We start from the raw sequence: 22281 nt of genomic DNA, 5'->3' as shown, positions 1-22281 counted from the left end.
GAACCTATCTACAAACTACACACTCTCTCCGAAGTTCTGTGATACTAAGTAATGTGTACATGAGAGGCAACAAACAAAAGCAGAGAGCTCTTCATGATTGTTACTTCTTCCACACTTCCTCCACTACTGGGCTTCCGGTCAGTTCCTGATAGTGTCACAAGGCAGACATGAAAGGCAGCAAGCAGAATGATGAAAGGCGTAGTAGCAGCAGCGAGGGAAAATTTGAAACACAGCCCTGGGAGAGGGAAGACACTGCCAGCTCTCAACTGGTACAGAGCAATGACCTCATTCCTAGGTTCATGAGATTTTGGACTTTAAATCTGTCACGGATCCAGGACTGAATATTGCCTGTTCTGCAACTCCCCAAGCCAGGGGAGAATGAGAAAGAAACCCCCCTTTCTCATGTTTTGTAAACATGGCAGCTGTTTAAAAGCTGCTCCAAGTTTTGGAATGTTAGAAGCAGCTCTGGTGCAGATTGTTTAACAGGCAGAGTGTATGCAAGGAGTCAAAGGTGACTGACAGCTGTCACATACACAGAGACACACTATAGTCACAGCTACATAGATTCCTAAGTGCAGATCTACAGCTGGTGTAAACTGTCACCGTTCCTCTGGTGGAGCTATGACAATTTACACCAGTGGAGGATCTACCCCATTTATTTTAAGGTCACAAGAGACCATTCTGATGATCTAATCTACCTTTCAGGAAGACACCATCTTCAAGTGATGGAGAGTCTACCATATCTCTAGGTAAATAGTTCACTCAAATATATAGTAAAAATAGATTCGCTAGACAGACAGGTACAGAAAGACATTGATATATCAGTTGGTAACTATTCCTTGAATGACACTGTACTTTGCTTAATGCCTTGTAGATCCTCAGTTCCTTGCAGTACATCAGAGGGAATTCAGATCAACTAAAGTGGCTGACAGAAGTCAGAAGCCCAAATGGAGCATGTTTATAAACTAAGCCTGTGACCTCTTGTGCTCATTAAAGATCCGACAACTAGTAGGAGTATTAGCCTGTTATCATGGCCAAACAACTTAAGTAATAACTTTCTCCCTATTTCAATTCCCCTCAGAGTTTCAACAGGATTCTTCTTCACTTCGTATCCTGAAACCACTGTGGGTTGTTGTCCTGGAGCAGACTGGCTGTTGCATTTTAACTCCAGGGATAGCTACATTTCAATGGAGGATGAAGAGATCCCTGTAGATCCTTTGGGATTAAAACGGCTTAAAGGATCTTTAGCTAAAGGACTTTGGGAGCTTTGGAGCTGTAAATACAGGGTATTATTGATGTTTGAAAGACAGATAAATAATTAGAGTCTAAGAAATGTTAGAGTCTAAGAAAATTTAAGCCTGTGGTCTCAAATTCTGACAATCATTGAAGTGTGTTTTAGATAAAGGAGGGTACGTGGTCCATGCCTATCTCTGCATGTTATCTCAGGACTTCTATTGGAATAGCATTTCATATGGTCTAGATCTTGGTGATCTGGGTAGTTTTTTTGGTTCTGTTCTGTTTTGTTTTACATTTTGTGGTTACCTTATACTGTAAAGTCACATTAGTAACAAGCCTAGAATTTTTGTGGGAATAGAGTTATATAATTGCAGCAAATCCTAGCATCTGACCCCAGGGCCCTCAGAGAACAAGGCTTATGAGCTCAGCATGTTCGATTTTCATGGTCAGACATTTTAAATAAATAAATAAATTCTCTCATTGTCACAGCTGGGAAAGGAGACCTGATTAGCTGCAGCTTCTTCCAGAGCTGAACCTAGCTAACAGCTGGCTCCAGAGTCCAGCGTGCATTACTATAACACTAGGGTAGTCTGCAAACCAGAGGTAGGAAGTACAGCAGTGCCTACCAACTTAAAAGTACACAATGCCGCCAAACATTAGCTAAACTAAAACAGGAAAGGATGATGAACTACAGCTTTACAATGGGTGACTAATAAATCAGTGAAATAATTTAGAAATGCCAGCTCATGGTCTGAATATTAATTTTGCAGGTGTTTCAGTTTTGAGAAACGAGGGAATGTCCTTTCCCATGAAGACATCTCTTCAGCAATTAGTGCAGGACATCTTTCGGACAACGTAAAAAGGCCCTGATCACTTGAGGTCATAAAACATGCCAGGGCACTATCTGCAACCTTGACAGCCTGGCTATGTTCCACTGGACAATTACATTCCGCCAACATTAAATGTACTAACTAGTTTCAACTGCATCCAACACTGTTGTTAGTTACAGGTAGTGTTGCTGTGTACTGTTATAAAGTTACACCATTCTACCCCACAGGTGAAGGGATTTCATCAATGGGCAAATGACATACTTTTACATATATCTAGATATACACACACACACATTCTTATAGTCTCTGGAACAATTCAATGCACATCGTAAACAGTCACACTGAACAGCTCTTCTACGGAGCTCACAACCCTGCCAAGCCCAAGCTACTCTTTGCTGGAATGCCCTATGTCCTCAGCCAAGCCTCCCTCTCTATACCCACTGGCTTACGTACTAGAACAGCAAAAAAAAAAAAAAAAAAACCCAAAACACAGGGTTTTGAGGTTTTGATGGGAGACAGCTTTTATTTTCTTCCCCCTTCATTTTCCACAAACTTAAAACAGCTCAACTTTCTTAGTCAAACTTTCACATAACAAAAATACTGAGTGGTGGGCAGAGCCAAGCCTCAAACATCTCCTGGACAAATTCACAGCTGGTATAAACGGGCACAGTTCTAGTTAATTCAATGGAGGGAAATGGTGTGAAAAGTTATAGGTCCCTGAACACAAGAGAAACACCTAGTCAAGCTTAATTAGTTATTGTTAGCACTCCAACTATAATGAATCTACATGAGACTGGGAGAGTGTGATATCAAGCATATTTCTGTAAGTCACCCATGACTTTTCATAATTCATGAGTGGCACAATGAAGTACTCATCCCTAATAAGTGAAAGTGTCCTTTATCACACAGCCTTCTATTATGCCTCCAGTTTTATACAATATTTTAATAGGTTTTTAATGTGTTCACTTTTTAAAGTTGGTAAAATGGCTGAAAAATATAGTCCATGTTTTCAGACCTAAGCAAAGTAATTTTCCATAGCATGCTTCTGAGACACTCCTCTTGGGTGGGAAACATCAGGGTCCATGGCTCTAGCTCACCTATCATCCACCAAAATTAGAGGACAAATTAGAGGATTGGGCCAAAAGAAATCTGATTCCCTCTGTCATACATATTTGATCAAAGTGATTTTTTAAAAAACTGTTAAGCATGCTGTGTGTACCCTTCCTTAAGCCAAAGGGAAGAAAAACCAACCAGCCTTCAATCCGGCTCTATTTCCGAAGGGGACTGGGGACAATAACCCGGGCAACTTGATTTTGTTCTGTTTTTTTCCTGCTTTTCCTCCATCAAAACACACCTTACCATCTATTTGTAAAGATAGAAACAATTTTTCTCTCCTGTCCCTTTCTATGCTACTTGTGAAGCAGTAAGGCAAGCTGACGCACAGCAACGCAGCTGGCATTCCTCTTGACCAAAAGCAGCACTTCTTCCCCCTCCCTGCACTCTCTAGGCATCTACGCACGGGGAAGGTAAGGGAGGATGTATCTGTCCTTCCCAATTAACCACATGTTCCCTGCCTTCAGCAGAGGCTGCAAACGTCACATATTTGATTCAACCAGCAGGCAGATACACGAAGCTCTATCGTGCCTTTTTGGCTGAACATAAACCTAATTCAACTACTCAGCGTAGAAACATTATGTCACCTGGCCACACAAATGTGATATATTGCCGGCACCATGAGGACAGGGAGCTCCAAGGTTCTGACTCTCAGTTTAGATCATGGTTGTTGCTTCGATCGGCTCAAAAAATGGTTTTTAACCCCATGGAAACTTTCAGCTTCTCAGAGAAAAATCAAAATGCAAAAATTTTTCGTTGACAATTGAAAATTTTCACCTGAAAATTTTAATTCAGAAATATCGCTGTGGTGCCTCTTGGGAGTCATAGTCCAGATGCCTCATGCCCTAATGCTCCTGTAGGCTCTTTGTCTGGACCGTATCGCCTGCTATGCAAAGTCTCCCCCTCGCTGCGCTGCTCAGTGCGCCATGAGAGATGCCATCAGGTTGTGGAGCCTGACCCCTGCAGAGGAGGCACCTGAACTGCACCTCCCATGTAGCACTGCAGCAGCGCTCTCACATATACATTTTCAGTCTGCGCGTGTTGTTTTTCAACAAAAAGTCAAAATTTTCCATGAGTGGCAAATGGCCGATGCTACTGTCGTGGGTCCTGTACTTTTTCTTGGTGTGGTGGGTCAGGGCGCCGCCCCTTGCCCCTATTCTTGGGCATTGTGGGCTCCGCTAGTGCTCCGGTGGGAGAGAGGGGAGCAGGGAAGGGGCCCAGGTCCGCTCTCCTACGCCTGGTGCCAGCCCCTTCAGCTTTGCGGGCTGCTTATCCTCTCTCCGCTTGGGTAGGGTTTCCCTCAGTCCTCTGTGCTGGAGGAGTCCCTCTGCCTTGTTTGGGCAGGGTTTCCCTTCCCCTGGTACTCTGGTTAACAGCAATACTCCCCCAAACTCTAGTCAGCTCTCCTTCCCACTCTGTCTGACTGAAGCAGGGTTTTTCTTATTAGGTCTTGGGCGGGGCCTTAATTGGCTCCAATTACCCCATAGTAACCTTTCCCTAGTCTACAGAGAATAAGGCCTTGATCATCCTAGGGTTTACACACCTCCCATCTACCACTCTCCTGCTGCTCTCTGGCCCTGCTGTATCACACATGGAAAGCAGATACTTTGTGTGAAAAAATTCATTTAGTCAAAACCCCAATGTTTAGAAGGGGCCAGTGACAACTATTGAGTTTGTGCTGAAAAATCTCCCAAGAATAACAATACAGAAAACAGGATTTCTGAAACATGCATGGAGCACATTGCCACTTTGACCTTTCCTTTTTTAGTGCAGGTTTCAGAGTGGTAGCTGTGTTAATCTGTATCAGCAGAAAGAACAAGGAGGACTTGTGGCACCTTAGAGACTAACAAATTTATTTGAGCATAAGCTTTCGTGGGCTAAAGCCCACTTCATCAGATGCATGCAATGGAAAATACAGTAGGAAGATAGATAGACATACAGAGAACTTGAAAAAATGGGGGTTGCCATACCAACTCTTAACGAGACCAATTGATTAAGGTCGGCAATTATCAGCAGGAGAAAAAAAGCTTTTGTAGTGATAATCAGGATGGCCCATTTCAAACAGTTGACAAGAAGATGTGAGTTATAGTAGGGGGAAAATTAGCATGGGGAAATAGTTTTTAGTTAGTGTAATGACTCATCCATTCCCAGTCTTTATTAAAGCCTAATTTAATGGTGTCCAGTTTGCAGATTAATTCCAGTTCTTCTGTTTCTTGCTGGAGTCTGTTTTTGAAGTTTTTTTGTTGAATAATTGCGACTTTTAGGTCTGTAATAGAGTGTCCAGGGCGGTTGAAGTGTTCTCCGACTGGTTTTTGAATGTTATAATTCTTGATGTCCGATTTGTGTCCATTTATTCTTTTGCGTAGAGACTGTCCAGTTTTGCCAGTGCAGTCGCCTTGTTGGCATTGTGAAGCAGAAGCATATCTACATGTGGGATTATTTAGGTTTCCCTTCAGAAGTACGGGTACACACTCTAATTTCTTTAATGTGATGCCAAAGACAGTAATCACTGATAACCATAAGAGTCAGGGCTGATAACAGGCACGGTTAAGCAGAACTGCTGTGATTATTATTTAGTTGTTAGAAAGATATAAATTGGCTGCAGAAACCAATGCACACTTTTCCTTCTAGATTCAGACAGTCCAGCATTTGCATATCCTCTAGTTTAGAGACATACAAAGAAACTCCTGGCTACATTCATCATTTAGTGAGGCCTTATTTAACTCTTGATGTACAAAGACAGAATCTACTATGGTATTGGTAGGTGTCTCAGCTCCTGGAGTAGGTACAATCCTTCAATGAGACTGTATATATAATGCACTCATTCTCCATGAACTGGCTGATACATTTTGTTATTTTATACCAATCTTTTTCTATATGTCAATGTTAGATAATGGAAACAAAGACATGAATAATATCGGGTTTATCAATTATCACTGAAGATACCTCCATTTCAAATACAAACGTGAATTCAGAGGTTTTTGCCAAGATGACGATTACCAACCCATTGCTAATCTTTCATCGGGCTCTGATTTGGCAAGGTGTTTGAGCATGTGTCTAACTTTCAGCATTTGAGTAGGTCCACTGAAGTAAAGGGGAACTGCTAGGGTTTTTTTTTACTTTGAACTCTGGGGTACAGATGTGGGGACACGCATGAAAGACCCCCTATGTTTATTTTTACCAACTTAGGTTAAAAAAATTTTAAGGCACACATCTGTTTTTGTTTTTGGACAGTATTGCTACCACCACCAAGTGATTTAGACAACATTTAGGGAAAAGGGCCACTTGGAGTTCCTGGTTTTTTTAAATATTTTTCCAAGCCCCTTTACCCCCTTTCTTGGGGAGGCTTGAGAATAATATACTAACCAATTGCCTTTAATAAAAGTACAGACCAGACCCTTTATTTTTAGGACACTAAAATCAATTAAGTTTTTAAAAGAAAAACTTTTTTATTAAAAAAAAAAAGTAAAAGAAGCACCTTTGTAAATTAGGATGGAAGGTAATTTTACAGGGTAATAAACAGATTTAACACACAGAGGATTTTTTTAGGCTTAACTTTAAAGTTACAAAACAGGAATAAACCTTTTTTTTAGCATATGGAAAATTTACAAGCTAAAACAAAAGATACTTTAATGCGTTTTCTTGCTATTACTTACAATTTTGTAATTTTAGATGTATTATTTTAGGATTTTTTTAGGAGATGGTTTTTTTGCCATTTTTTTGTTTGTTGTTTGTTTGTTTGAGAGGGCACACAACAAAAAAAACACAAACAGATTTTTTCCCCCCAGATTTGAAAGTATTTTTTTTATTGTTTTTTTTGGTCAGGTGCCAACTAGGTTGATGGAACTGACTAACCCCTTATAGGTAAGTGATTTTGTACCTTTGGCCAGGAGGGATTTGATGTTATTGCATACATAAAAGTTGTTACCCTTCCCTTTATATTTATGACAGGAATACTCACACGTTTAAAATTAGGCGCATGCTTACATACCTTGCTGACTGAGGGCATTACAAGATAAGGTCACTGAGGCCATGTCTACACTACAGAGTTAAGCCAACCTAAGTTATATTGACTATCATAAACTGCTGTAATTACATCACTTGTGCATGTTCACACAGTGCTCCCTTTGTGTCGGCAGAGCGTGTCCACAGTTGGTGCTCTAGCACCAACAGAATGAGCAGCGCACCGTTGGTAGCTATCCCACTATTCAAATCGCCACTTTCTTCCACGAGGAGTTCTGAGAATGCATTGCCGTGCATCATGGGGGTGGGATCACCACCTCATGAGGCAGTTTTCTCCATCCCATAATTCAAAGGGCCTCCAACTACATTTCATAACATTTTTCAGCTACCCCTGTAAACTTTGTGCCTGCCATCTCTGCCTGAAAGCACAGATCCTGCACTGTTCACCAGTCTTGTGATAAGCATTATGAACACAACATGGCTGATCCTGCAGTATTTCATGAGCTGTGAATCTGAACAGGAATCTGTGGTGCCTACCCTGCTGTGTGCCACGGAAAGAAACAATTCAAGACTGATGTTGGCATTCACGGAGCAACTACACACATTGGACCGTTGCTATTGGGCTCTCAAAACAAGCACTGAGTGGTGGGATTGTGATGCAGGTCCGGGATGGCAAGCAATGGCTGCAGAACTTTCATATGCACAGAGCCACCTTCCTTGAACTGTGTGCGGAGCTCATGCCTGCACTGCAGCACATGGACACCAAAATGAGAGCTGCCCTAATGGGTGAAAGCGAGTGGCAATCACTGTGTGGAAGCTGGCAACTCCAGACTGCTACTGGTCAGTTGTGAATCAGATTGGAGTTGGGAAGTCCACTGTGGACAGTTGCGGTGATGCAAGTGTGCATGGCCATTAATCGCCTTCTGCTGCAAAGGACTGTGACTTTGGGCAATGTGCAGGAAATAGCAGATGAGTTTGCGGCAATGGGATTCCCTAACTGCGGCAAGGATATAGATGGAATGCGTATCCCAATTTTGGCCCCAGGCCATGTTGTGACAGAGTACATCAACAGAAAGGGATACTTCTCTCTGATATTGCAGGCGCTAGTGGATCACCGTGGTCATTTCACTGACATCAATGCGGGGTGGTCAGGGAAGGTGCTTGACGCATGCATCTTCAGGAACATCGGCCTATATAGAAAGCTGCATGCAGGGACTTTCTTTCCAGACCAGAAGATTCCACTAGGGGATGTGGAAATGTCCACAGTGATCCTGGGAGACCCAGCCTACCCCTTACTCCCATGGCTCATCAAGCCTCACACCCAGAAACTCTGACAGCAGCAAGGAGCACTTCAGCAACAGGCTCAGCAGGTGCAGAATGACTATAGAATGTGCGTTTGGCAGATTAAAGGGTTGCTGGTGCTGCCTTTTTGGAAGGTTAAACCTCAAGGAGGAAAATATTCCCCTGGTCATAGCAGCCAGCTGTGCTCTGCATAATATTTGTGAAGTCAAGGGGGAAAAGTTTCCCCAGGGGTGGAACACTGATGTGTTTCACCTGGCAGCTGATTTTAAGCACCCAGACACCAGGGCTAATAGGGAGGCTAAACAGAAAGCTATTCAAATCAGGGAGGTTTTGAAGCAGCATTTTGACAGTAATGTGTCTTGCTGTAATGCATGCAGCCAGGCACTGTTTACTTGCCACCTTGAATGACGTTTGTAATGATTCCTGCCCGAGTATTAATTGTAGTCTGAAAATGTGCTGATTGCCACTGTGTATGAATTTCTGCTGAAACCGCCGTGTAGGTCAAAAATAAAGAATCATTGTCTTTGTAAGACTAAATTTTTATTAACACAGCAATACACAGATTAACATTTCTTACAAGGGACATAACAGTGAGCAGCACTCTCTGAAATGAGGATCTCACAGCTGTGTGTAAGTCCAGTTGTCGTTATGGCAAATGTCCCTGGGGTGGAGTGCCAGGGATACTGAGATGGGCCGGGAACATGTGAGGAATGTGTGTGGGGAGTTTGGGGAAGGTATGGAAAGCAATTCTGTAAGGGCTATAGGGGGAGTCGAGCATGCATGTGTTCCAACTGCAGCACAATCAGGGACCTGAGCATCTGTGATTGGTCATCTATGAGTTGTATTGTCTGCTCCTGGCCCTCAATTATCTGCTCTTGCCCCTGTCTCTTCTCCTGGCTATCTATTTCTAGTTTTTCATTTATTGTCTATCTCCATGCTCTGTGCTTGCTATCAGCCTGATCAGACAATTGCAGCACTTCTCAAAACATGTCCTCCTTACTCCTCCTTGTTCGCCTCCTTATCTGACAGAGGCATTCCGCTGGTATGTAGGAGCTGGCCCTCAACGGCACATCTGCAGAAGCAAAGGAAACAATACACAGAGTCAGTATTGCATGTGCACTCAGAGTCTTGAATCATAAAAGTTACACACACTTCTGTCTCATTTTCCCTTGGCAAGCATGAAGCACAGCTTGAGAACTAAACATGGTGAGTCCTCCCTGGCTGCGAGGGAGAGAAGGTGGGACAAAGGGTCTGGATGGTTTCAGAAGGGGATCCGTACAAGCGCCTAGGGACACTATTCTGAATAGTGACACCATTTTCCACAGGCAGGGGTGATCGAAGCTGAAATCACACTACTGAGGGTAATCGAAGATGCAAGGGTGCATCTCCTACATGCGTGCAGCTTCAGACCAGATCCGCATGCTGCTTGCCTGTGTGCTGCTTTGGTTCCTGCAGAAGTAATTGCTGATTGGCGCAGCAAAGTTTCCTACAACGGGGGAAGAAACACAGCAGCTCTGCCAAGGAACCTTCGGCAGAGGATTGCAGAGTACCTGCAGGAAAGTTTCCAAGAGATCTCTGTGCAGAATTTCCAAGAGATCTTGGTGTGCATTAACAAACTTTTCCATAGGGCCTCCACTGGATAGCTGCACAGGGGAATGCAAGGCAGATGCAAACAATATCTAGTGTTGTTAATTTCAATCTCACATGCACCATGTAACAAAATAAAGGACTCCTCTACTTCATATCATCGTGCAGTACCAAAGAAAAATGAGTACTTACCAGAGCTCCCTCTCCTGCGTCAGGCACGTCAGAGCCAGACTGCTGGAACTAGCTAGACCCGTCTGGAGTTAAAAAGAGGTCCTGACTCGCCACATCACCAGACGAGCCTGTTGCTTTTTGCACATCCTTCTCTAGCTCAACCTCCTCGTCCACGGGATTGACTCTGCTGGCCGCTGCCTCCAGTCCCCAGAAAGTATCCACAGGGCTCTTGGTGGTGGAGGTGGGGTCACTGCCAAGGATTGCATGCAGCTCCTTGTAGAAGCAGCATGTTTTCAGCACCAAGCCAGAGGGACAGTTGGTCTCCCTTGCCTTCTGATACACCTACCTCAACCCCTTGAACTTAGCATGGCACTGCTGCATGTCTCTTGCATGCCATGCCACGAGCAATCCGCTCACAGGTGTCAAGTTCCTACAGCTGGATCAGAGATAGTCTCCTCTTCCCACAGACCCAACAGGTCCAGCAACACCAGTGTACTCCAGGCGGGATCACATTTGCTGCGGAAAGCTGGCATGGTCAGCTGGGAAGATGCATGTGAGCTGTCCACCCCGAGCAACCATGAAGAGGAATTTCAAAAATTCCTGGGGTTTTAAAGGAAGGGGGTGCATGCCTGTGTACCTAGCTGTAGGGCAGCAGAGTAGGAACTGCTGACAAGAGTGGTCATGATGGGCATTGTGGAACACCTCCTGGAGGCCATTTAAGATGACACAAGCAAGCACATTGTCTACAATGATACTGCATCACACTAATTTCGTTGAAAAAGCTCTATGCTGCTCATCCAGGTGGTTTTATTATGTCAGCATAGCAGGAGAGTTAAATCAGCAGGGGGAGGATTGTTGTGTATAGACTTCCACAGTTTTGTCAACAAAACCTGACTTTTGTCGACAAAACTGTGTAGTGTAGACAAGGCCTGAGGTCGCAGAGGCAGGAAAACTCCAGCAGCTCCTTTCCATCTACCACATCTTTAGACCCCTCATAATCTGGTTACAGACCTAGAGATGCATAGGCACTGACTCCCTCTCTACACAGCGGGTGTGCTCGACCCCTCCTCTGCCCCAGGCCCGCCCCTACTCCACCACTTCCACCAAGCCCCCATCCCGCCTTTTCCTGCCCCCCCTTCACCCCAAGTCCCACCCCACCCCTTCCCCCAGGCCCCACCCCCGCTCTGCCTCACCTCTTCTCACCCCTTCCCCCAAGTATGCCCCATCCCGGCTCCTCCCAGCACCTTCTGCAGAACAGCTGTGGCATGCAGAAGACACTGGGAGGGAGTGGGAGGAGCTGATCAGAGTGGCCACCGGTTTGCAGGAGGCGCTGGGGGGAGGAGGGAGCTTGGCTGCTAGTGGGTGCTGAGCACCCGCTAATTATTTTCCATGTCGGCGCTTATGTAGAGATGGCACTAGTTATGTTAAAAGATCTTCTCAAGCCTATGGACAATAGTCTACACCGGTATTCTTAGACACACCGGCAATGTTTAACAGTTGACAAGGCGGGATGCTGACCTGTTTGCTTTGTCCTGTCTCTGATCCTGAAGAAGAAAGAAAGCCCTGTGTAAAAGGCAAAAGGCACTATATCTCCCCCCTCCTCCCTCCCTCTGGATCCTCCCCTCTCCTGCTTCTCTATAAGCGAAAAGAGCCAACCCCTGGAAGGAAGGAGTTCACCATTTTCCTTCTCATGTTTAACAAACATACAGCTATCCTACTGGTGCTAACAGCCTGTTAAGTGGCTGGCAACCTGTTCCCTTCAACTGTCCAACCAAATCAGAGAAGTCTTTTAGCTGCCTGAGGTCTACACCCATAAGTATCAGGGGGTAGCCGTGTTAGTCTGTATCCACAAAAACAACAAGGAGTCCGGTGGCACCTTAAAGACTAATATTTATTTGGGCATTCACTTTTGTGGGTAAAAAACCCACTTCTTGAAATGCATCTGAAGTTTATGAAAGCTTATGCCCAAATAGTCTTTAAGGTGCCACCGGACTCCTTGTTATTTTTACCCATAAGTATCTGCCTCTGGCACCACCCAGCAGGACAATGCTGATAATTTAGGTGGGATTTTTAGGGGGAACCCTAGCTAGCACAGCCACAGCTTTTTAATGACAGCAGGACTCTTACAGAGAGAGAGAGAGAGAGAGATTATAGGATTTCTCTTGGAGAATAAGAGAGAGCAGTGAATGCAAAGTTGTACTTCCTTAGGGATGTTTTGTGGACATCAGAGATCACACGAGTAGTGGTTTTTCATCACAGAATTTCCTAGCATTTCATTATTACATATATATTTACTTACAATATTATGTCAAAATGTGTCTCTGAACTCTCCTGTTTACACTCCAAGAGAAGCCATATTCAATACTGTTAATTAGTTTTGTATCAGTGCTAACAAATCCATATAATGGTACATCAACACTAATGAATCATTACTATCTACTGTACTATGAGACCCAGAAACCATAAATACCTTACATTTATATAGTAAACCTGCTGAAAATTCTCAGGACAAAGAAGATGATTTTCTGACTATGTTTACTGGTGGCCCTTGACAGTTGTCTTACATAATTTAATAAATATTTGTAACTAAATAACCTCAGTATTTGCAGTGTTCAACGTGTTTCCTACAGTAAATACAGAGAATCACAAGAGAAGACCACAGTAATCTTGCCTATTTACCCTAGGTAAAAATGGCAAGTCTTTTACAGCCAATGCTGTAATCATAGACACATACATACCCCTCTACACACACAATTATGCCATGTGTGTAGGTAAGTTCTGACCAAGCTAAAAAGCTGTAATAGTGTAACATATAGTAAATTCTTTTAACACCAGAGTGGGATATTTTTAAATGGTCTTAAAATGAGGTCCACACAAAGAAACCCTAAAAAAAGTGGTAAGGGAGCATTTCACACTCACCTGAACATGATCGGCCCAATTCTCCTGAGTCATGGTTTTCTGAAAAGACACAAAAAAATCTCTAAAAAATGTTTTTAAAACATCTGGTATGCACTGAAAATCTCTGGGTTCTCATATATCATCATGAAGAGCACATTAGAAAAATATTGCTTAGATTAGGTTGGATATTAGGAAAATTAGGTTGGATATTAAGAAAAACTTTTTCACTAGGAGGGTGGTGAAACACTGGGAATGGGTTACCTAGGGAGGTGGTGGAATCTCCTTCCTTAGATATTTTTAAGGTCAGGCTTGACAAAGCCCTGGCTGGGATGATTTAGTTGGGGATTGGTCCTGCTTTGAGCAGGGGGTTGGACTAGATGACCTCCTGAGGTCCCTTCCAACCCTGATATTCTATGATTCGTTAATTCAGAGAAATGTTGGAGTACAGCACAAGACTATTATCCAAACCTCAATCTGCGCTTACAATATGAAGGTCACACAGAATCCTATCCAGATCATAGTGAAGCTCCTCATATACATTATAAAATAGAGATAATCCGACCAGACCTACTTTGTAGTAGGTGTGAAACTACAGATAACTTCCAACTGCACAGCTAGGTAGGACTGCTGAAAACTGAGACATTGCTGAACTCAGTAAAGCAACAGAACAGAATGTAACAGAATACTTAAATTTCATGATGCTCTTAGCACACCCAGTGCGATCTCCCAGAAACACAGGAGAAGCCTCCAGGCCTATTCAGGCTGCTGTTGAGCAACTGAATACTGGAAAAAAAGTTCACATTGGTCACACGGAGAAGCGGCCCTCTAAAACATGAGTGTGCTTCTATTCAGGGAATTAATGAGCTTGGAATAGGACAAATGGAAGGTACCCTTCCCCTGAACACCAGCTTTGTCTTTGTTAATGTACTTAGGATGACTACACTGCCAAACACAGTGGATCAACTCTGTCCTCCTTGAGACCCAAAATGTTGATTGTGAGAGAACCTCTTGCAGTTTACTGAACACCCTCAACTGCCACTGAAGTCAGCGGGAGTGGACAGCATTTAATGACTTGCAGGAATGGTCCTTATCATAAATATAATAGTATAATAAAATATACTCATAATTCTGAACTAGATGTATCAGTCTATAATATCTCAGTCCAAGCACTCGTAACAGAGATTTCTGAGTCTCAATGCCTTTCTGTATCACTACAGCATGACTACACTTCGCTTCCATACCAACCTCATATTTCCAGCACCTCTATTATATTGTTCAAATCACAACAAAAATAAATCCATACACACATTGTACAAACATACCTCAACAAACCTCTTGTAGAAGAGATATTTCAGAGAGCCTAGGTGTCGCTGATTTATGACATTTGGACAGAGAACTGAAACAAAAGAAAGGCCTTTAAGTCAACACAACTTCTGAACTTCCTTGAAGCGTTCTTTTCTAGATAGTACTTTTTTCCTCCCCTGATATAAATATCACTTTAAATGATGCAAACACAGAAAGACGCTATCCAAACCTGAAACAAAGAGGGCCAGAAGCATCCTGGCCTTGCCTATATTAACACTGCTAACTGTGTTTAAAAACCAGATTAGTATTTGTAGTGTAAACAAGCCCATAAATATATTTTGCAATTTGGCATGTGCTACAATAGGCAGTTTTCTGCTGCTGCTGCTGCTTCTTCTCTCTCTCTCTCTTTTTCTTTCTTTCTTTTTTTTTTTTTTTTTGAGGGGGTGGTGAGAAAAATCATTTAAGCCTTAGCGATATATGCACTGGACATAACATATATCCTAAATATTCAGGACACGTTCCAATATAGAGGAAAATGTGCAAGAATTTAAACACTGTGGAGCAGATTCAAAGAACAAATTCAAAGAAAACAGAATTACCAACATCAAGCAGAAAGTCACAGATTTTCAAGAGACGGACTACACACATCTTTGATGCACCAAGATGTTCCAGTAGCAAAAACAAGCTAATACAAAAGAGTAAAGACAAGGGGTACATTTTCAAAAGCGCCCAAATGACTTAGGAACCTAAATCCCATGGACTTTCAATGAGATTTAAGGTCATAAGTCACCTTGAAAATGTGACTTGGGCATTGTCTACCCTACACAGTTTTTGTCAACAAAAGGCAGTTTTTACTGAAAAAATAAAATCACCTCAACGAGAGGCATTGAACTTTTTGCAGCAAAGTTAAAGCGACAAAGCGTCAGCGTAAACGCTGCCATTCATTATATCACCAGAACTGGCCTCACCCAGTATCCCACAATGCCCACTGTGACCGCTCTGCTCACTGTTTTGAACTCGGCTGCACTCAGAGGTGAAAGTAAGCCGGCAAGAGCCGGTGCGCCGTACCAGGGTGGATCGGCTTCCCCAGGCGCAATTGAAAGGGCCTGCAGCTCCCAGCAGTGGCTGGAGTCCCCGGCCCTTTAAATTGCTGCCAGAGCCCCGCTACCGGAGCCCTGGGGTAGCAGCGGCCGGGCTGGGGCGGCAATTTAAAGGGCCCAGGGCGGTAGTGGCAGCCAAGCCCTGGGCCCTTTAAATCATCCCCAGGGCTCCGGCAGCCTCCGGGGACAATTTAAAGGGCCCGGGGCGGTAGTGGCGGCCGGAGCCCCTTCCCCAGAGGCCTACTGCCGGAGTCCTGAGGAAGTGGCGGCGGGGCTCTGGGGATGATTTAAAGGGCCCAGGGCTCCAGCCACCGCTACCACCCAGGGCCCTTTAAACCGCTGCCAGAGGCCCCGGCTGCCGCTGTTACCCCGGGGAGGGGGAAGGAGGCACTTGCCGGTACAGGTTGGGCCGGGGCTGGCTCTGACCTCCCCCAGCACCACCCCTTCCGGGGGCCAGAGCCGGCCCCAGCCCAGCCCCGTCCTGGTAAGTCCCTAGACTTACTTTCACCCCTGTCATAGGATTTTCAAAATCATAAATTTCATGATATTAGTTACTGAAATGTCACGGTGTTGTAATTGTAGGGATCTTGGCCCAAAAAGGAGTTTGGGGGGGTGGGGGGGCCGCAAGATTATTGTGGGGGGGTTGCGGTTCTGCTACCCGTACTTCTGAGCTACTGCTGACGGCGGCGCTGCCTTCAGAGCTGGGCAGCTGGAGAGCAGCAGCTGCTGGCTGGGAGCCCAGCTCTGAAGGCAGAGCCGCCGCCAGGAGCAGCGCAGAAGTAAGGATGGCCTGGTATGGTGTTGCCACCCTTACTTCTGCACTGCTGCTGGTGAGGTGCTGCCTTCAGAGCTGGGTGCCTGGCCAACAGCCACCGCTCTCCAGCTTCCCAGCTCTGAAGGCAGCACAGAAGTAAGGGTGAAAATACTGTGACCCCCTAAAATAACCTTGTGACCAAGCTTGCAACTCCCTTTTGGGTCAAGACCCCCAATTTCAGAAACGCTGGTCTCCCCAATGAAATCTGTATAGCATGGGGCAGGGGTCCTCAACCTTTTTCAACATGCTATAAAAACTCCGGGGCCCAGGGGTGGTGGAACTCGGGGCTCTGGGCCGAGAGGATGACCCTTGGGCATAGGCAGTTTGACTTCTATTTTGGGGGGCGCAAGGACTGGGGAGGCTCAGGCCAGCTCCGCACAGCGGGGTTCAGGGCGGGAGCACCACCTCCACCCCCGACTCACCGCAGCAGACCACCCACCTGTCTGGGTTGTGGGGGGGCCTCAACCAAAAAATATGACTCAGCTCAAAAACTTTGAAAACCACTCAGGATGCAGGGAGGGGGTAGCTAGGGGCTGTGTGTGGGCAGGGGGACAGATCAGGTTGTAGGGAGGGGATAGCTCAGGATGCAAGGAGGGGAACAGGGGGGCAGCTCAGGGTGCAGACGGGGGTAGCTAGGGGCTGTGTGCGGGCAGGGGGTAGCTAGGGACTATGTACAAGCAGGGGTAGCTACGGGCTGCATACGGGCAAGGGGGGTAGATTAGGTTGCAGGGAGAAGGACAGCTAGGGGCTGTGTGCCAGGAGGGCTCCCCCTGTGGTGGCTGCTCCCCAAGGGCTCTGCTGGCCCCAGAGCTGGGTCTCCTCATCCAGGCAGCTCTTACCAGCTGCGTGAGCAGTCAAAGAGGGCTGGAAGCTGAGGAGCAGCCGCAACCCCGGGCACCAGCAACAGACGGGGGAATGCCATGGCTGCCCACTCCATGGCACCACCAGCCAGAGGAGCAGCTACCCTGCACTGCCTGGCTCTGACTTCCCACCTACAACCCGGCCAGAGGGCAGGGCCTGAGGAGGCCTGGGGGAGAGGAGAATGTGCAGGGGGATGGAACAGCTCCCAGACTGCCCCACTCTCGGAAAGGCACTGCAGTCGGGGGGGCCAACACCCTTGTTCCCTGCTAGCTCTGCCCATGGGCTAACAACGTCTGCCTGCGGGGAGCACCAAAGCTTAGAGCTTCAGTCCCACATGGATCCCAGCTTCAGTAGGGAGTGGGGGATGCTGGGGCTCCCGGCTTCAGCACCGCACCGCTCCTGGCTTTGGTGGGTGGGGGAGCAGCTTCAGCCTTGCACCACGCCCAGCTTCAGCCCCGCAAGAGGGTGCCGGGGCTCCTGACTTTAGCCCCATAGGAGGTGCCCGGGGCTCAGGGCACCGGGTTTCAGCCACAGGACCCTGTGGCCCCCCCCGAAAAGGCTTGCAGACCCCTGGTTGAGAGCTGCTGGTATAGGGTAAAAGCACACAAAGCACCAGATTTCATGAGGGGAGACCAGATTTCACGGTTCGTGATGCGTTTTTCATGGCTGTGAAATTGGTAGGGCCCTAGTCATGTGGGACTCTGTCACAAGTCTTACTAAAATCAAGATATAGCACATCATCTGCTTCCCCGTTACTCACAGCGAGTAACCCTGACAAAGAAGGCAATTGGGTTGGTTTAGCGTGATTTCTTCTTGACAAAATTATGCTGGCTATTCCTTATAATCCTATTATCCTCCAAGTGCTTACAAATTGATTGATTGATAGATAATTTGTTCTAGCAACTTTAGGCTGACTGGTCTATAATTCACTGGGTCCTGTTTGTTACCCCTTTTAAAGAGAGGTGCTATGTTTTCCCTTCTCCAGTCCTCTGGGACATACACCTGCTGACCAGGAGTTCTCGAAAATAATTGCTAACGGTTCTGAGATTCAGATTCAGCTTAGGTACCCTAGGATGAATTTGATCAGACCTTGCCGACTTGAATATATCTAACGTATCTAAATACTCTTTAATTTGTTCTTTCCCTATTTTGGCTTGTGTTCCTTCCCCCTTGTTGTTAATATTAAGTGTGTTGAGTATCTGGTGAGCCACAATCTTTTTGGTGAAGACAGAAGCGAAACTGGCATTAAATACCTCAACCTTCTTGATCTCACCAGTTACTAGCTCTCCTTCCCCACTCACTAGAGGACCTACACTTTATTTAATCTTTCTCTTGCTCCTAATGTATTTAAAAGAACCTCTTCTTATTGCTTTTTATGTCTCCTGCTGTGCCTTAGCCTTTCTGATTTTGTCCCTGCCTGCTTGTGCTACTCTTTTGTACTCCTCCTTACCAACGTGTCCACCTTTCCACATTTTGTAGGATTCCTTTTTGATTTTCAGGACATTATAGAGCCCCTGATGGAGTCATATTAGCCTCTTACTATTCTTACTATCTTTCCTTTCCACAGGGATAGTCTGTAGCTGTGCTTTTGATACTATCTTCTTGAAAAACTGCCAGGTCTCCCAAACACCCTTTTCCCTCAGAATTTCTCACCATGGGACCTTACCTACAAGTTCTGGGAGTTTGTTGAAGACTGCTTTTTTTGAAGGCCATTGTCCTTATTCTGCCGGTCTCACTCCTTCCTTTCTTTAGAACCATGACATCTTATAATTTCACGATCACTTTCACCCAAATTGCCTTTAGATTTGCAATCAATTCCTCCCTGGCACTCAGAATTGAGTCTGAAATGGCTGCCCCCGGCTATACAGCACTTTTCATCAGCAAATTTCCAAGCAGGTCAATATCATTATCCCTATTTTACAAATGAAGACACTGAGACACAGAGAGGTAAAGTGACCTGCCCATAGTTACACAGACCAATGACAGAGCAGGGAATTGAACTCAGATCTCCTGAGTCCCAGCCCACTTCCCTCTCCAAGATAGCATAAGACAATTTGTTGCAAGCGCTTTGGAGAAGGGGCCGTTCTTTCATTACGTGTTTGTACGGTCCTGGGCCTGGTGCATGGCTGAGGTTCCTACGCACCAGCACAAAGCAAATCTTGCATCTTGGCAGGGGGCTAGACTAGATGGCCCTTGGGGTCCCTTCTAACCCTGTCGCTCTACGATTCTAATAAATACTCCCTCCCTCAACATATATCACTGGATGTGTATTATTACAAAATCTTGCAGTAGCACCATAATGGGATTTAGTCTGGATTGCATTTCGCATTTGGGACAGACATGTGAAACCAGGAATTCCACCCTTCCACCCATCTTAATCATTTGGTAGGGAGGAAGCCTAATACTAACAGCCAGAAAGCAAAAACAAATGTGATGTCCTCTTTACATACAGGGTTTGAAATAGACATACACACACACTGCACTGGCGTTACATGGTCTGTGGGTGTCTTTTGGGATGATAGCTCTTCAGTTTTGTAGATCTGGTGATTGACTGTATAAAACTGATAATGCACCCCATTCCTTCTGATTCACTATTAGGTCCCACTCAACCCTGTCTTTACATTACAGCAAAAGCCTGATTCTCATTTGCACTAACTCGCTTCACACTGCTCTTGCAATGTTAAGGGGCCTTCGTGTAAACGAGAACCAGCTCCCCAGAGTTGAAATCTTTGGACATAAGGAAATAAGAGAACTAAAGCCTTTATCTTCTGTACTGAGGGATATTTCCTATGGTCTATTTGGAAGAGGGAAATGTTTTAGACCCATAGCACTTTCTCATGAGAAGAGTCCCTAATGCAGATTAGGATGAAGTGGCATAGAGTGCAGCTGGATAGGATATCCTTTTACTGTAATTTCCAGGACCCATTGATTTTACATAATTTCATTCAATGGCCCCAGGAAATAGGAAAAGCAGTCTCCATAGGGGAAAGGGAGTAAAAATCCACAGACTCTCGGAGGCTCTTGACCATCCCATTAAACTTGTAGTCCAGACACCAGCTGGGCCTCCCAAGAAGGCAGAGACACAATGCTAGTGTGAGCACTTAGATGAGAGCCGAAAGAATGAGTGCCACACAGTGGGCTTCTGGCTCATCTGACGACGTGGCAAACTCTGCTTCAGAACAAGAAGGGAAGAGTGGGTTTGGCCATAACAGAGTGCAGAAACCAAGAGACCTTTGGATTGCTCCAGAGTCCTCACACAGAGTCTTTTCCCTAGATTAACTAGGGCCCTTTAGGGGTCATCTTCAGCAGTAGCTTGTACTTCAAAGGGAAAAGACACAGTTCTTTAGAAAAACAGGGAAAATGACAAGGGAAGGGCCCAGACCAGCAGCATGTTCGAAGCCCAACTCTCCTTCAGCAACCTGGAGAGAGTGAGTGGTGATTTGGCTTACACTATATTTCATATCCTTGTGGGAGAAGGTGGGTGTACAAGCCAGTGGTCACTTCCAGGTAAAAGTTCCTGACCTTGTGTGAGAGGCTCACATCTCCTAATAATGAATTCACACAGGCATAGACAAAGTTGCACTGGTATTTGACAATAGGGCTGAGACACGCAGCAGGAAAATCTTCCACAAGTGGTGGGAAACAATGGTTTACAACCCCAGATGATCTAATTTAATGGAACAGTGAATCCTTCTACCTGAACTAATGCACAGATTTCTGAGCAGCCCTCTTCTGCCCTCTACTGTTTAAATACTTGAGAAATAATAATTCTCAGTATATATCGTACACTGTTATCCCTAGGGCTTAAAGGTTTGTACAAAATGCAATTCAGGATTAAATGTAAGGGAAAAGCTGGTGGCAAAAACCACAAAAAATAAGCCAGCAACAGCATTCATGCCAGCAAGTTAAAGAAGTATGGATTGGATGAATGGACTGTAAGGTGGATAGAAAGCTGGCTAGATCGTCAGGCTCAATGGGAAGTGACCAACGGCTCAATGTCTAGTTGGCAACCGGTATCAAGTGCAGTGCCCCAAGGGTTGGTCCTGGGGCCGGTTTTGCTCAACATCTTCATTAATGATCTGGATGATAAGATCGATTGCACCCTCAGCAAGTTCACAGATGACACTAAGCTGGGAGGAGAGGTAGATATGCTGGAGGGTAGGGATAGGGTCCAGACTGACCTACACAAATTGGAGGATTGGGCCAAAAGAAATCTGATGAGGTTCAACAAGGACAAGTGCAGAGTTCTGCACTTAGGACAGAAGATGCACCATTACAGGCTGGGGACCGACTGCCTAAGCAGCAGTTCTGCAGAAAAGGACCTGGGGATTACAGTGGACAAGAAGCTGGATATGAGTCAGCAGTGTGCCCTTATTGCCAAGAAGGCTAACGGCATATTGGCCTGCATTAGTAGGAGCATTGCCAGCAGATGGAGGGAAGTGATTATTCCCCTCTATTCGGCACTGGTGAGGCCACATCTGGAGTATTGCATCCAGTTTTGGGCCCCCCATTACATAAAGGATGTGGACAAACTGGAGAGAGTCCAGCGGAGGGCAATGAAAATGATCAGTGGGCTGGGGCACATGACTTACAAGGAGAGGCTGAGGGAACTGGGATTGTTTAGTCTGCAGAAGAGAAGAGTGAGGGGGGATTTGATAGCAGCCTTCAGCTATCTGAAGGGGGGTTCCAAGGAGGATGGAGCTCGGCTGTTCTAAGTGGTGGCAGATGACAGAACAAGGAGCAAGTCTCAAGTTGCAGTGCGGGAGGTCTAGGTTGGATATTAGGAAACACTATTTCACTAGGAGGACTGTGAAGCACTGGAATGGGTTACCTGTGGAGGTAGTGGAATCTTCATCCTTAGAGGTTTTTACAGTCCGGCTTGACAAAACCCTGGCTGGCATGATTTAGTTGAGGGTGGTCCTGCTTTGAGCAGAGGGTTGGACTAGATGACCTCCTGAGGTCTCTTCCAATCCTAATCTTCTATGATTCCATTATTCTAAGCCCTTGTTATTTATGCTAAGAAACCATTTAACAGGATAAGGTAAAACTTCATGGTTAAGGTAGTAAGTAGATAGGCTTTTCAGTTAATTTATGCTGCAAT

The 22281-nt window shown here is 45.4% G+C and overlaps 1 protein-coding gene and 1 long non-coding RNA gene across 5 annotated transcripts in view; both read right to left on the bottom strand.

Annotated features, from left to right (window-relative positions):
• Positions 1 to 22281, bottom strand: part of EXD3 (exonuclease 3'-5' domain containing 3) — a 584821-nt gene that overhangs the window by 381742 nt on the left and 180798 nt on the right. For all 4 annotated transcript variants that reach the window (XM_074974168.1, XM_074974170.1, XM_074974172.1 and 1 more), the window contains exons 10-11: positions 14423 to 14496; positions 13122 to 13160 (exon numbers count right to left, since the gene is read on the bottom strand). In XM_074974168.1, coding sequence (XP_074830269.1) covers positions 13122 to 13160; positions 14423 to 14496 — 113 coding nt within the window. The remainder of the gene's footprint in view (positions 1 to 13121; positions 13161 to 14422; positions 14497 to 22281) is intronic.
• Positions 9070 to 11746, bottom strand: LOC141999798 (uncharacterized). Its single transcript, XR_012642073.1, has 3 exons — positions 11721 to 11746; positions 10224 to 10718; positions 9070 to 9516 (listed from the first exon to the last, which is right to left on the bottom strand). It is a non-coding gene; the product is annotated as an uncharacterized LOC141999798 (long non-coding RNA).

Source organism: Natator depressus, chromosome 16 (assembly GCF_965152275.1).
Source record: "Natator depressus isolate rNatDep1 chromosome 16, rNatDep2.hap1, whole genome shotgun sequence".
In the NCBI taxonomy this organism is placed as follows: Eukaryota; Metazoa; Chordata; order Testudines; family Cheloniidae; genus Natator; species Natator depressus.
The sequence above is the reverse complement of the archived record's forward strand: the minus strand, read 5'-3'. Positions and strand labels throughout refer to the sequence as shown.